The 15,184-nt window shown below is 37.9% G+C and overlaps 1 protein-coding gene across 1 annotated transcript in view; it reads left to right on the top strand.

The window, feature by feature from the left end:
- Positions 1 to 15,184, top strand: part of LOC124387806 (cadherin-2-like) — a 99,630-nt gene that overhangs the window by 48,382 nt on the left and 36,064 nt on the right. Inside the window, exon 3 of the mRNA XM_046852400.1 lies at positions 10,231 to 10,460. Coding sequence (XP_046708356.1) covers positions 10,231 to 10,460 — 230 coding nt within the window. The remainder of the gene's footprint in view (positions 1 to 10,230; positions 10,461 to 15,184) is intronic.

Here is a 15,184-nt window from a genome sequence, read left to right as displayed (position 1 = left end):
TTCCTTTTTCTTTTTTCGTTTGTTTATTTCTTAACTTTCAAAATTCAACAAAGGGGTCTACCAAAAGGATTACCTTGGGACTCTTTCTGTAGGGAAACACCCCAGCAAACATGCCTGTGCAGGCCCACCATGGGTATGGGTGTGTGGGTATACTTTGTGGCAGTGTGGGCAGGGTCCTGCTGTGTGGGCCCCAGTGGTCTGTCGGCAGTGTCCCCACATAAGTCACAAATGGGCATGTTTGCTAGGATTACAAAGATCCAAGAGAGCTCTCCAAGATGGACAACACAACGCATGCTAAGCACATTTGCAAATGCTAATTGTAAGTCTTAGTTTTTGCTCTCTTTGCTGTAGACCCTCCATATCTGAAATTAACATGAGTAACTTCAAAATTTGGATATTTAAATGTTTTTACAATTGCATATAATGAAAATGTTGAGAAAACTTTATGACAGGAATGTCGAACCTGGACATTTTCCCATCTGGAAAAAAAAAACAAATACACCCTGAGAAACACAGTCGGGTAAAGGCTAATCATTAACTCACTTATTGTTTTTCTTTTTTGGGGCTCTTCAGATAATTTTTAAATCAAGTTTCTTTTGGTAGACCTTTGGTAAACCTTTCAATAAGAAATCTACTTGAACCCCCATTGTAATGAGGAAATACTACAGTACATGGTATAGTAGGACATTTAGGTTTTTATTTTTAATTGATAAAGATGAATGCTGCATCCGCCAAAGTTGTACATACGTACAAAAAAAAAATTACGGGTTTAATATTTGTAATTTTTTGATGACAGCTCTGATAATCAACAATTCCAAGCCAATCCAGCTTTACTATAAGACAGTGTGGCTCCAGACAACAGAGAGTTAACAATCAGCATTATCGGACTCTTGAAGCTCACTGTTGCAGAATCTGATACTACATGTCTTTTGTATTCTCAGTATCATTGAATCCACAGGTCTGTGGGTCACCATTTGCCACACAGATGCAAGGTTTTGATTGCGGAAACGGATATGTAACACTTCGTGTTGTTTTTCTGGAGTGGAACCTGCAGTGCTGCACAGGAGGCTGCGAATCAAACGGTCCAAAGGCAAATCAGAAACTGTTGGTAACTGGGAGTTGTTTAGATTTCAGAGGATGTCAGCAAATTGATGGACAGACCTGTTAGTGTGGCTATGAATTTTTATGGAATTTATGGATATCATAGGCGTGCACATTAACAGATTCTGTCTGGAAATGGGCAGTTGGGAGGAAATAGGACGTGTCAGTAATAGGATGTGTCTAAGTGATGCTGCGATTGCTTCAAGGAAAGAGGTGGATTTGGTTTACGTGGAGGCTTTTCGTATCATTAGACACACTTCTGGATTGAGATACTAAACATGATATATTTATTTTGTAAAGAAATACATACATTTTTCAATATTTGCTAAATCTATAGACAAAATTTCAAATGTTTAGTATTGTGCATATTAAAATTACAAATAATTTGAAGAAAAAATGGTGGGGAGAATTATCTTTAGGATCTAAGTTTCAATCCTGATTTTTCGGGATGCTGTTTTTGACTGATTTCCATGTTCTTCAAGTACCAAATAGGTTTCAACCAGCTTTGCTGTTGAATCTAGTTAGAAACTAGGGAGATAAATTGTCCTGGAAAATGAGCCATCCAGGTTGTATTTCCATCTTTCCAGACCTTTCCAGACCTTTCCAGAGGTTCCAGATCCACTAATATCCTGGTCACGATCTCGGTGAATCCTGACATCCACTGAGATAAATCTTAAGTAAAACAAAAAAAATTAAGTATTAAAATGAAAGAGACATAGAACTATAGTTGGCAAGTAGCTTAAAAGTTCATGAACCATCCAACGTTTTGGTTGAGGCCAGAATCTTAGAGTTCAGCTTGGAAACTGTTTGTGACTCAATTGGCAAGTGGTAGAAACCTTTACAAACCTTAGAGAAACACCAATTGTTTATAACAGGAGAAAATGTGTAAAAGCAGCTAGCTGAACAAATTTAGGTGTTAAAGGAGGTAGGAAACATGAGATCAGATAAAACCACTTGGTGTTGGTGTTGCAATATTTCAAGACACTGTAATTTAGATATAAATAAGCAACAAAGTACTTTTGTAAAGGTGGCCTTTATTAATTGATTTCCCTCACAACCAATGTAAAATGTCCTTAAAACCACAGGGGATTAGATGGTGAAGATCCACCTTATCAGCTGTTTTTTTTTTTTCTAAATCCCGAAGCTCAGCAGGGCACATGGACCAATCAGAGGCATCTCTTGACACTGTAGCATGTGTTGCAAAACACCCACCAGCTCCTCTCTAGGGCAGAAAAGGGCGATTTCCCGCCAAATCGCTGCACAAGCTGGATTTGGTTATCTGCGCTGTTGAATAATGCATCACACAGGCAGCAGTGCATCCTGGGCATGTCCTCTTTATCCCTGCCCCCTCCTCCGCTCAGCCTCCTGATGAGTCTCCTATCCAGGGCGTTATACGCCTGTCACTTTGCCTTTCCTCTGCTGGATGACTGGCGTTTGTTTATAACAGCATGGGGACTGGGCATAATGGTGATGATTTCAGCCCCGGCCGTTATAACATGCCAATCAGTGCAGATTTGAGCTCTTCGGGTGCTTAGTGCTGTTTTCCTCAGAGAGGCTGAACTGTTTTATTCACTGTTTAATTCACTTTATACCACAGGGCTTGTCGAATTCTTAGTTCTAAATGGTCACAAGGGTGTTCAGTAGGGTTTTGAAAGTAGTTCTGTTCAGAATTGATATCACTAGGTTAATATTAATGTACTTGATAAATTGTAGGAACTCCACATCTAATGGCAGGCGAACACTGTGCGATTTTTATAGGCGACGTCTACACATTTAAAATGGCGTTTTTGTCTAAAAACGCTCTGCACCCACACTTCCTTTTTGGTTGATCAATCACACTGAAACTTTTGAAAACGCTTACGCTCCTGGACCGCGCATGAGCAAAGCGTAAGACGCTTCAACGTACGTCATTTCCACGTCGTTTATTTACTTTCCCGCTCTTCGAAACATTAGCAAACAAAGACAATCTGTTACCCTACAGATTTTATTCGAGTTTTATTTTATTTATTTTAACTTAACAATTTGTCTCAGACAACCAAATTGTGGACAGTGTGACCAAACGTGCACAGTGTGAGCTCGGCTTAATGCTTTATAGACATGTTTATTTCCAATATATGGATTTTTCTGCTATAGAAACCTTTTTTAAAGTACAGAAAGAGAAGAAAAGGAAGGCTGGTGTAGAGTCATGTTTATAATTACTCTAATGTGTAAAATTATTTCTAATACAATGACTGTGACCAAAAATGGGCAAAAAAGTGATATAGTCAAAAGTGGTATATAAAAGACCTGAAACACTGCTGTTTTAATGGTTACTATAAAAACACCCCTGACTAAGTGATTCATTCCTAACTTGTTGTTTCTCTAATTTATCACTCTTCATGTCTTTCTTTTTTTCTCTCTCTTTTTGCCCATCTTTCCTGTCAGAGTTTATCGTGTAAGTCACTGACAATGAAAGGCCCAGGCTATTGTGTAAGAGCTGTTGTTTGTTCGTGGAGGGATTTCATTTGTGTGTGCGGGTGTGTGTGTTCATGCATGTGGATGTGTTCTGAAAAGCCCCTTTCAGATAAAGCTAATATGGCCAGGGTGCAGGGCATTAGGCTGGCTCATGCCTCTGCTGACTCAGCCCTTTTCTGGCTGCATTGGCGCTTCTGTATGAAAGTCTATAAAGAACTTTATCTCCAGCGGCCATGGTGGCGTATCTGCTGTGTGTGTGTGTGTGTGTGTGTGTGTGTGTGTGTGTGTGAGCTTTGGAGCAGAGAGTGTAGTCTATGTTTGTGGAATGGGAGGATATCCCATTTATTTTACAAACTCCTGTCGGACAAAGATTAAACCTGAATCAACGCTGTTCATACACACAATATGGACAAATCTAATATTAAACTGATGTATCATGTGACGCTTCTGGAATTATACAAATAAGATAAAAAAGGGACAGGTTCTCAGAGTACAGCGTGATGTACCGTAAGCAGAATTGCATTAGCTAACAGGTTAAGGTGTGTAGGAGGAACCACACACACACCATTTCATTACCCTCGGAATTTACGGTGTGTGTGGGGGATTTCTACAGTGGCGCCTTCAAGCTGAAGAGGCCTTCCCACAGGAGAAGAGTTGCCATGTGTGCCAAATCTCAGCCAGGCCAAGACTCTGAACACACACCCACACACAATACAATACAGGCAAGAATCTGCCAGACAGGATTTTTTTTTTATAACACACACAGACCTACGCAACATGTTAGATTCAAACACACACACACACACACACACACACACACTAGATTAACACATAAAGGTTGTGACAATGCAGTCTACTCATTGTCTGTGCTAATCGAGTAAATATCCACTCCTGTGAGCGCCATAGACATCTTGAGCTCAGCATCAGTGTCTTGAAACAAAGCACGTGATCACAAACACAACTCCGAAACTTCAGCTCATGTTGTCAAACCCACAGATGGACAAATTCTCTTCAGCTGGCAATTACCTTGATGGTAAATCTGTAGCGTCTGTGCATGTCTACTGTCAAGGCAACCGAACGCGGAGGAGTTAGCATGAGCTCAGCGGAGATCCAGACAGCGGCGGCGCTCAAATTCATTAATTCTCTCGCCATGTTGTTTTCATATTCGGCTTCTAGAGAACACCCCCGAAAACGAATCTCGACATGGCGTAAATACCGAATTAAGTATTACACATAGATTTGAAACTGTCAATTTTATTCAAGACGTCTTGGTTACACACACACACACGTACATATCAAAGTTAATTAAATAAAAAATGATTTGATAAAATGTTTAGATGTTAATCTAAAATCTTAACTCTTGCTATGTCAAGAAAATAAAGTTGTAATCATGAGAAAACGAGAAAAATAAATAAACTAATGCATGGCCTCTCAGGTGTTCCGTACGTAGCGATTGAATAATGTAAAAAGTTTTACGGGCGGGATAAAGACCACGAAACAGCGTCTTGTAATCGCGTGACACGACGAGCGATGTCTGGGAACCACGCGGAACCTAATAAGCATTAAATGTAACGAGGGCTTTATAAAAAATGCAATTACAGGCAGGATGTGCGGAATAATAAACAGCCAGTCAGCCGTCCAAGGAAATAAGTCCGATCCGAGGCGGAGGACGTGTCCCCTTCTGATAAACTGCAGCGGCACTAGCGAGCTTTCAAGCCTCATTAAAGTCTTAGTTAAGCGGCGTTTGATTACACAGCTGCTCTTTTCCTGCACTGGATGAAGCTGCGGGTTACACGCCAACAATCTTACACACTAAAGAACACTACGTAATTCCTACCGTGTACTGAGGTCACGGGACACTTTAATCGCACACAGATCAACTCTATTCGGCCATTTTAGTTAGTTAGATAGTTAGTTAGTTAGTTAGTTAGTTAGTTAGTTAGTAAACCATGATATAATCAGGATGAAAGCCAATGAGATGCAATCTCTATTTTTGGAGAATGACCCAGCTAAGAAGATGCTCCCCTTTGTGACGGGTCTGATCTGATTCTGATCTGTTCATTTTGAATGAGTCTTTAATGTGACTCAGAAAAACGAGTCGTCTCAAAGACTGGTTCATTTTCAGATGGACGCACATGAGCAAAGCATCTCAAAACCTTCGTAGGATGTGCAAGAAATAGTCTAACACTTGGCTCTTCTAGTTGGAGTCATACGTTCTTTTGCCACGTGACTCTCATATATGCTATGCATTTATATGTACATATAAACTATTGAAACTGTAGTCCGAGTTCATGTAGATGGATGTGTTTGTGGATCTGCTTATTAAAAATGTAACATTTTCTCTTCTTTCTGATTAAATGAATGAAATTAACTAAATGACTCGTTCAAAAAAGATTTGTTTATGATTAGTACATGATTCGTGCACCAATTACTAAAATGTCTTAGTAAAAAAAAAAAATAATCTAATCTAATTGCATTCATTCAAGTCTAATCTAATCTAATTAAATGTATTCCAATCCAATGCATTCTGATCGAATTCCATGCAATTTTCTTTTCAGTCTAATCTAATTTATTCTAATCTAATCTAATCTAATTTATTTGAATCCGATCTAATTACTTTGATCTAATCAAATTTTATTTACTCTAATTTAAGTAATCATTTTGTATCTCATTTATTCAAATCTAATTCAATCTGATCTAATCTGATTTAATGTATTCCATTGTAATCTGATCTACTCTAATCAAATTTATTCCAATCCAATCTAATCAAATTCTCTTCTAGTCGGAGTCACACGTTCTTTTGTCACGTGACTCCCATATACGCTATGCATTTATATGTACATATAAGTTATTGGACCTGTAGTCAGAGTTCGTGTTTGTGGATCTGGTTATTGAAAATGTAAAATTTTTCTTCTTTCTGATTAAATGAATGAAATTAACTAAATGACTAGTTCAAAAAGATTCGTTTGTGATTCGTACATGATTCGTTCACCAATTACTAAAATGTCTTAATAAAAAAAAAAAAATCTAATCTAATTTAATTCATACATGTCTAATCTAATCGAATTAAATGTATTCCAATCCAATTCATTCTGATTTAATTTCATGCAATTTTCTTTTCAGTCTAATCTAATTTATTCAAATCGAATCAAATTGATTTGAATCCGATCTAATTACTTTGATCTAATCAAATTAAATTTACTCTAATTAAAGTAATAATTTTGTGTCTCATTTATTCAAATCTTATCCAATCTGATCTAATTCGTTGTTATGTATTCCATTGTAATCCAATCTACTCTAATCAATCAACTCGAAATAAATTCAATTGAATTTATTTCAATCAAATCCAATCTACTCTACGCTAAGTAAATTTATTCCTAAACCAATTGAATGTCATTTATTTGAATCTAATCCAATCTAATCTTATCCAGGTAATTGTTGAAAAATGTCCTAATCTAGACGTTGTCATTACTTTCCCTCGTCGTGAGATCGGTCTAGATTTTGTTCCTGACTGATCGGTAAGGCAGGTAATGGGAAACGTCAGCTCCTTTCTGACAGATTGAAGTCTAAAATTGCTGAAGGAGACGCAGTAAATAGTGTCTGAGGCTGTTTTTCTTTGTTGATTGTCAATGGCTCAGGGAAAGAAAGCTGCATGTGTCTTTGTGTGTGTGTGTGTGTATAGTGAGGGAAAAAACAGCAATTTTTCAGGTGCCACTGACAGCAGTGTAGCTTTGTTTTGTGTCTATAATGAGTGTTGTGTCTTTTTGCTTTGTTTCCCTCCGTCCCTCCCTCGCTCTCTCCCTCTGCCTCTCTGTGGCGTGTGTCAGGGTGATAATCGCCGGTGAAATTACATTTGCTCTCAACTCATAGTTCTCGAAGGTCTTCCCAATTCCAGTGTCCTTCTCTGAAGGTGGAAACAGAGCCGGCGCTGGTGTCCCGTGAATTTGTTTACACCGACCGCTTTCTTTTTTTTTCCTCCTGCTTTCCTGCTCTCTTTTTCTCTCTGGATGTGTTATGAATAGAATGAAAGGAGACAGGGATGGTGAGAATGAGAGAGGGGGGGAGGGGGCACCAGGTAGACAGAAATAAAGAAAGAGAGTGAGCAGGGAAAAAAACTAGAAAACTAGAGATAGAGAAAGAAAGACTGGGAGACAGACAGGAAGAGAGAAATAGAAAGAGAGAGGAAGTGTTATAAGAGATAAAGAGTGACAGACAGAGAGAGAAAAATCAACAAGAGTGAGAAATAAAGAAACAAATGAAATACTGAGAGATAGAAAGAGAGAAAACTAGAGAGAAAGAAAGAGAGCGAGAGGGGAGTGCTATAGAGAGAAAGAGAGAGAAAGAGAAAAGGAACGCTAGATAGAGTTAAAGATGAAGAGAGACAGAGATAGAGAGAGAGAATGAGAAACAAACTGAAAAATAGAAAGAGATAGAACTAGAGAATGTGGAGTGCTATAGATAGAAAGCAAGAGAAAGAGAGAGGGAGAAAGGGAGAAAATGAAAGAGAGCTTGAGAGATGAGAGATGAAGTGTTATATAGAAAGAGAGCCAAATAGAGAGAACCAAAAGACTAGAAAACTAGATCTAGAGAAAGAAAGACTGAGAGGCAGACAGGAAGAGATAGATTAAAAAAAGAAAGAGAGAGAGAACTAGAGAGAGATAAAACGTAAAGAAAGGAAAGAGAGAGAGAGAGAGAGAGAGAGAGAGAGAGAGAGAGAGAGACAACTGAAATGCTTGGCCGTTTATGTGGCTTAAGTGAAGAAGAAATGAAAAGCCAAACAGCAGTCCCTGCTTTTCTTCTCTCTTGCCCTTCGTCCATCATCCTGTTTTCTCTTTTATATGAATTTATTTTTCACTTCTTATTGAACCAAATTTTTTGCTAATGTATTTTTAACCATTAAAACCTCAGTACAAAAACCTTCAGCAGCTTTTTCACTTTTTCGGCCAGTTTGCAGTTCAGGAAGTGCCTTTCGTCTGTTTTTTATTAATAACTCGCCGCTCTAATTATGCGTCAGAGATCATTAGCGGTGCTGCGGCGCAGAAGGAGGAGAATTAGAGATTAGCCTGATAGATCGCGGATGCCGTGCGGCTAGTTGGTTCGAAAGTAAGTGCTTGCTCCAGGGGCTTCATGCCCAGGAAGAAAGAAAGACTTTGTCAGGGCACCGTGTCATCGTTCTGCTTCAGCGAGTGTGTGTATGTGTAAGAAAAAGAGATAGAGAGTACGGAGAAAGGAAAGATGGAGAGATGAAGAAAATGATCACATGAGCAGGAAAACATTTGGGGATGTGGCATGGAATCGGGAACATAATGCTTTCTTTTCCCAGAAAGATTTTTTTCTCCAATAATTCCTCAGTTCTCTTTTATTGTGATTATAATATCTCGTAATATGTATTTTTTTCTCCCACATCTCATCAGTTAGACAAAAATACAAAATACAGACTTTTCTGTAGTTGGAAAACTGTCACTGAAGTCTCTTCACATCTCATCCAGTGTAGGAAAGTGGTAGCTCAGTGTTGGATTTCTGCAAATTGGCATAAATGTCATGTATTTAAGCTTTAAATATAAGTGTGGCTATCAAAACTAGCGGATCTTCTCATGAAAAATGAGTCGACCAATCAGATTTGAGAATTCGTGATTCGTCTTTTTCTAAGCGAACAACAAACCTTGAAAATCCGCCCTTAAAATATTACCTAGAAACGAAAATAAACCTTATTATCAGACCTAGCATAACTGCTGTTATGGAAAATTCTAAACTAGCATAGAATTAGCATAGTTAGAGATGCTGTTAATAAGTCAACTAATCAGATTTGAGAGTTTGTGGTGCCTACAAACAAACAAACGTTGATAAATTCCCTTCAAAATATCACCTAGAAATGAATCTAAACCTCACTATCACAACTAGCGCAGAGCTCCTGTTAGGAAAAATGAGTCGACCAATCTCTGATTAGTGGAGAATTAGTGGTGCCAACAGACAAAACAAACAACATGCAAACAAACAAAGGTTGAAAAGCCGCCCTCAAAATATCACCTCAGAAAGGATATAAACCTTACTATCTGAACTAGCATAGCTAGCATTACATTCCTGGAAAAAAAACAGGTCAACCAATTAGATTCTAGAATCTGTGGTGTTAACAAACAAAACACAAATATCTAAATATCACCTCACAACGGATAAATGGTACACTATGCTTTTTGCTGCTCAATCGGGGCGAATCAAACATGAGCCAGGACGGAGGTTTGGATGAGTTCAGAGTGTAGCCTAATTGACAGCATGGAGTGTTAATCTAGCGAAGATAGAAAGAAAGAGAGAGAGAGAGTGAAAGAGAGAGAGGGCTGACTCTCATCGTTGTGATTCCGTCTGCATCCTTTAGGGCTGCTCTTTTCCCACTTCCACTCTTTGCTTTTACGCTTTCTTTCTCTTTCATGCAGTACCTTTCCGGGGAAAAAAGCCCGTGGGGGTTGCTGAGCGCCATCCATAATGTATGAGCGTCACACTTTTAGCTTTTTTTTTTTTCTTCTCTCCAACAAATCATGTCCAAACCATGCATTTATGTTCTTAAAGACAGACAGACAGGAGCACACAGAGATACGCTGAGTGTCCCTTCGGGGAATCTTTCTCTCCCTCTCTTTTTCTCATTCACTCACTCTGTCTTTCTCTTTCCATTTTTGTCTGCAGTGAGGTTCCATGACTGTGGGCGAAAAGGACGAGTGCACTTCGAGTGCAGCCGGCCAACAGAATTCCAGATCGAGATCACCGGAGAAGACTTGGCTCTCAGGACGCTCCGGCCATCCATATCTCCCTCGTCCTCGTCTCCTCCGCTCCTTGTTACAGCGCGAGACGACTCCACTCATGAGCAGTGGCAAACCGAGATCCGGCTTCGGCCATCAGGAGGCGACAAGTCACAGGTACGAACCTCAGAAAGTAAATCGCCACTTTGCTACTAACGGTTCGTTTATAATTTTGCTCACGTCACAGCTTTTATCGATCAGTGCTAATGGCTTACTCAGAGCCAATCTTTTCTCATCATGTCTTACATCCGCGTTTTCCTGCCGACTCCATAACCTGTTGTGACAGTGGACAGGCCCCGGGATGCGTCCCGAAAACCCGCTCACACTCACACCTTTTCTAAATTAATCACAGCAAGCGAAGGGAAAATGTCATGCTCCAGCTTCTGGAGGTATTTTATACAACTGTGTGGCTTCAACAGGTTGATTTGATGAGGATTTGAGAGGGGGTGTCTGAACACTTTTGGGAAACCCTGTGCGCTCCTTTGACTGAATGAAGGCGGTGTAAACTTTTGCACACAGCAGTAAAGAGAGCTGAACTAGAAAAATTGTAATCAGTTGGTCAAAAAATGGCACGTTTGCAAATTTTACATTTACAAAAAAAACCCGATACATAAAATGAATTTTTTTAATATAAAACACTCACAACAACAACAAAAACGCCTTAAATGCAACTGTGCCACATCTGTCCATGACGTGACGCACAGGTTTCTTAATTTAATTCAATTTATTCAGTTTTATTTGTAAAGCGTTTTTAACAATCAACATTGCCCCAATGCAGCTTTATAGAGAAAAACAGGTTGGATTGTAGAAGTTTAGCACCTGTATGTTTGTTCTAAATGAAGGTCCCCTGGTGGTCTAGTGGTTAGGCTGCGGTACTCTCAACGGTGCGGCCCGGGTTCGATCCCCGGTCAGGGAACCAACCCCAGCCACTTTCAGTGCCGGTCCCAAGCCCGGATAAATGGGGAGGGTTGCGTTAGGAAGGGCATCCAGCATAAAAACGTGCCAAATCAAACGTGTGGATGGTCCGCTGTGGCGACCCCTGATGGGAGAAGCCGAAAGAAAGTTTTATGTTTGTTCTAAATGAGCGATATAGTGGCGACTGTGGCGAGAAAAAACTTCCTGAGACTTCATAAGGAAGAAACCTTGAGAGGAACCAGACTTGAAATAGAACCCAACCCCATCTGGGTGCCACCAAATATCCAATTATTACATTGTTGAAGTGTTTAATAAAAGACAAAACTGCTTATGCAAACTGTGGTTTTAAGCAATTGTAGAAGAGCTTCGATATTAATTGCAGTCCAAATCATAATAAGTCTGTGGTTTTACAATTATAGCATGTAAGGAAGTGTTTTACAGTCTAATATCACAACTGCATTATTATTATTATTATTATTATTATTATTATTATTATTATTAGAAGTAGTAGTAATAGTAGTAATAGTAATAGTAATAGTAGTACTTTCCCAGAATACAACCCCTTTGTTGTTCTTTGTTAAATAATAAAAGGTCGTATATAGTTGTGTAGGTGGACTGTGAGGTCGAGTGCCAGTAATACAAGTTCCTGTGTACATAAAAGCGAACCACAATGTAACCTCACTGTTAAAAAGTCTTCAGAGCTCCCGTGTTTAAATGTTATACCTCAATTACGTCTTAAATTTTTATAATGGGTAAAGTTGTGCTCAAGCTCAATGTAATAAAAAAACTGAATTAAATGAAATACATTATAAAGAAAGAAACCAAAAATAGACATTTTTTTTTTATCTGCTTTTCTGCAAGATTCAGCAAAACATTCTCCAGACCAGCTGGTAGCTTATTTTTCCAGCTTCCTTATTACAAGGCTTGCATGATTGATAAATATTTGAGGTTTTGTAATTGCTCGAGCAGCTTGGCGTTTGTTTTGGCAGCCGGTTGCGGGTCAGGCCGAGCAGAACTTTTCAGCAGGGAACCCTTGAAGCCATAAAGTCCAACGCAAATTATGGGTTTTTCTTTGTCCATGGTCCAAAAGCATAATAGTTTAAATAATAATAATAATAATAATAATAATAATAATAATAATAATAATAATAATAATAATAGTGACTTTTTAAAATTATTATTATAATTATAATTTTACCTATAATATATATATATTTATCATTATTATACCTATAATTTATATAAAGGTTTTTGGTTTTTGGTTTTTAATTATAATAATAAGGGTTTTTGTTTGTTTGTTTGTTATTTACATAAAATGTACAAATGACATTTTCAGAATCAAATAATAATAATAATAATAATAATAATAATCTTTTCTTCTTTTTATAAATATTATTATAATTTATATATAGGTTTTTGTCCTTATATATTTATTGTACAATTACAATTAAATTAATTTTTATTGCAATTCTATTTTGATTCAATGATGCAATGTAATTTGTAAATGTTATGTAAATCATTTTATTATTATTATTATTATTATTATTATTATTATTATTATTATTATTATTATTATTAATAAAAAACTTGCACATTATACTCTGCACGGTTGATAATTCACAGTAATTTCATTATTTATTTCAAATGATAAATAAATCATTTGTGTCCATTAATTTCCATTTTCTGCTGAGTATGCATCAAAAAGTAACTAGGCCCCGCCTTATGCAAATACCTGTTGACCAATGGCTGGGATGAGTATAAGTGCACATTTGAACGTTTAATGAAGCTGAATAAAACCTTTATTTCACTATTGTGTCATATGGTTTTAAAATTCCAATTCCCTTTTATCCCATTCGTCAGCGGGTTCACCGCCACTCACTAATTCACTAATTACAGATACAGAAAATTAAAAGAAAGAAAGAAAGAAAGAAAGGAAGGAAGAAAGGAAGGAAGGAAGGAAGGAAGGAAGGAAGGAAGGAAGGAAGAAGAAAGAAAGAAAGAAAGAAAGAAAGAAAGAAAGAAAGAAAGAAAGAAAGAAAGAAAGAAAGAAAGAACGAAAACATTTAAATAAAAAAAGAAACATTTAAATTAAAATAAAGCAATAAAAAAACAAAGTATATAAAAAAGCTGGAATTATTGCTTATTAGCTGGTGATTGTGCTGAACTGCTCCTCTAATGGTGAATCAGGGTATAGCAACAATTAAACAAATTGGTGATTTGAAGGTTTCGTGGGTGAGCTCTGAGGGTCACACTTTTCTAAGCCGAAACCTTTTAGCGAACACCTCAATCCAGAGAACTCTTAATGATACCACATTTACTACAAACACATGTTAGCTTTATGGCTTGTTCATTGACATCTATGGCATAATAACTTACAATTATTACATTTATACAAATGAGTAGTTGAGGGATAAGGGCCTACTCAAGGGTAGCAGTTTGATGGTGCTAGGATTTAAACTCGTGACCCTTTCAAGCCAAAGCCTTTACCTCTAAGCTACCACTTCTCTCATGTGTGTGTTTGTATGTGTGTGTTTTCTAGCTCAGTGGTTAAGGCTCTGGGTTACTGATCAGAAGGTCAGGGATTCAAGCCCTGGAATCAACGAGCTGCCACGTGCTCTAACATCGCTGGGATATGAAAAGGAAGGAATTTCGCTGTACTCTAATGTACATGTGAAAACTATAAAACATCTTTTATATTTTCTATGAGGGTTTTGTTGTACCCTACACATTTTCCCCAATGGTGAACTAAACAATGTGGATCCGGTGTTTCAAAACTGGCCTTGTTTACTATATATATGCACTGTATTCAATGCTCTGCCATTTCAAATCAATAAATAAATAGAAATCATATGTTACGATTTTTAATCCAATAATGCATTGCGATATAGTAGATCATTCCTAGCAGCTATGAAACACCGAAGTTATATTGTCTGGTGTATAAAATGGGGTACTTTATGATTTTGTCTGATTTCCTAGTGACGGTAGTTTGTTATAAATACTTTCGCCTTGAATGGCACGCTGCATCATCCACAGGAAGTCTCTGCGCCTTTTTGCAAGCCACATGTTGTGTGGTTAAAGCTATGAGTGTGTGTGTGTGTGTGTGTGTGTGTGTGTGTGTGTGTGTGTGTGTGTCATCAGCACGGCATATGGAACAAAGCACGTTGTCGGATTCTATATAAAACCTGGCACATGCTTTTTAACATCATGAGGTGATGAACTCATTTGCACTTGTTCAAGTCTCCGAAAGGGGTGAGATCGTGTCTGGGTTTGTGCCGTGAGACGCTGGGGATCCTTTTTTCTTTCTCTCTCTCTCTCTCTCTCTCTCTCTCTCTCTCTCTCTCTCTCTCTCTCTTTCTCTCTCTTCCCTCCCCACACACAGCTTTAAATGGTGTAAATTGTCTGGGTTATGAAGAGTTGACTGTAACATCCCTAGTGGATTCTATTGTTTCTCCCTTGTCTTGATTGGATTCTTTCTCTGCCCTCCCTCCCTTTTTTTTTTTTTCCATTTCAAAAACCCTCTCTGTCTTTTCTCAGCACCATGCAGCTGCTTTTCAAAAACCCATGGTTTTGTTAATGACTAAAATGGCTAAAGTAATCGGAAGGAAACCATGTGAGGTTGTTTTTTATAGCTTTAGAAATGCTTAAAAACTAAGACTCAAATTTTTTTTTTACAGAATTATCACCAGGACTTTCTTAACCTTTCTTAACCAGACACTCCACTCCCTCGCTTCTGGTTCGCCATCCCATAATTTCAGTTGTCACTCTGAGCTTTGATTGCGAAACGCTAGAAAATAAATCTACATGACTATCACGCTGCATTCAAAATCTTTGAAATAAAAAGAGAAAATCATCACACCATCTAATTACAGCTTGAAATATGGAAGAGAGTGACATGAAATATTGCAAAAACACAAAAAAATTATTAT

This window comes from Silurus meridionalis, chromosome 6 (genome assembly GCF_014805685.1).
Source record: "Silurus meridionalis isolate SWU-2019-XX chromosome 6, ASM1480568v1, whole genome shotgun sequence".
Taxonomy (NCBI): Eukaryota; Metazoa; Chordata; class Actinopteri; order Siluriformes; family Siluridae; genus Silurus; species Silurus meridionalis.
The sequence above is the reverse complement of the archived record's forward strand: the minus strand, read 5'-3'. Positions and strand labels throughout refer to the sequence as shown.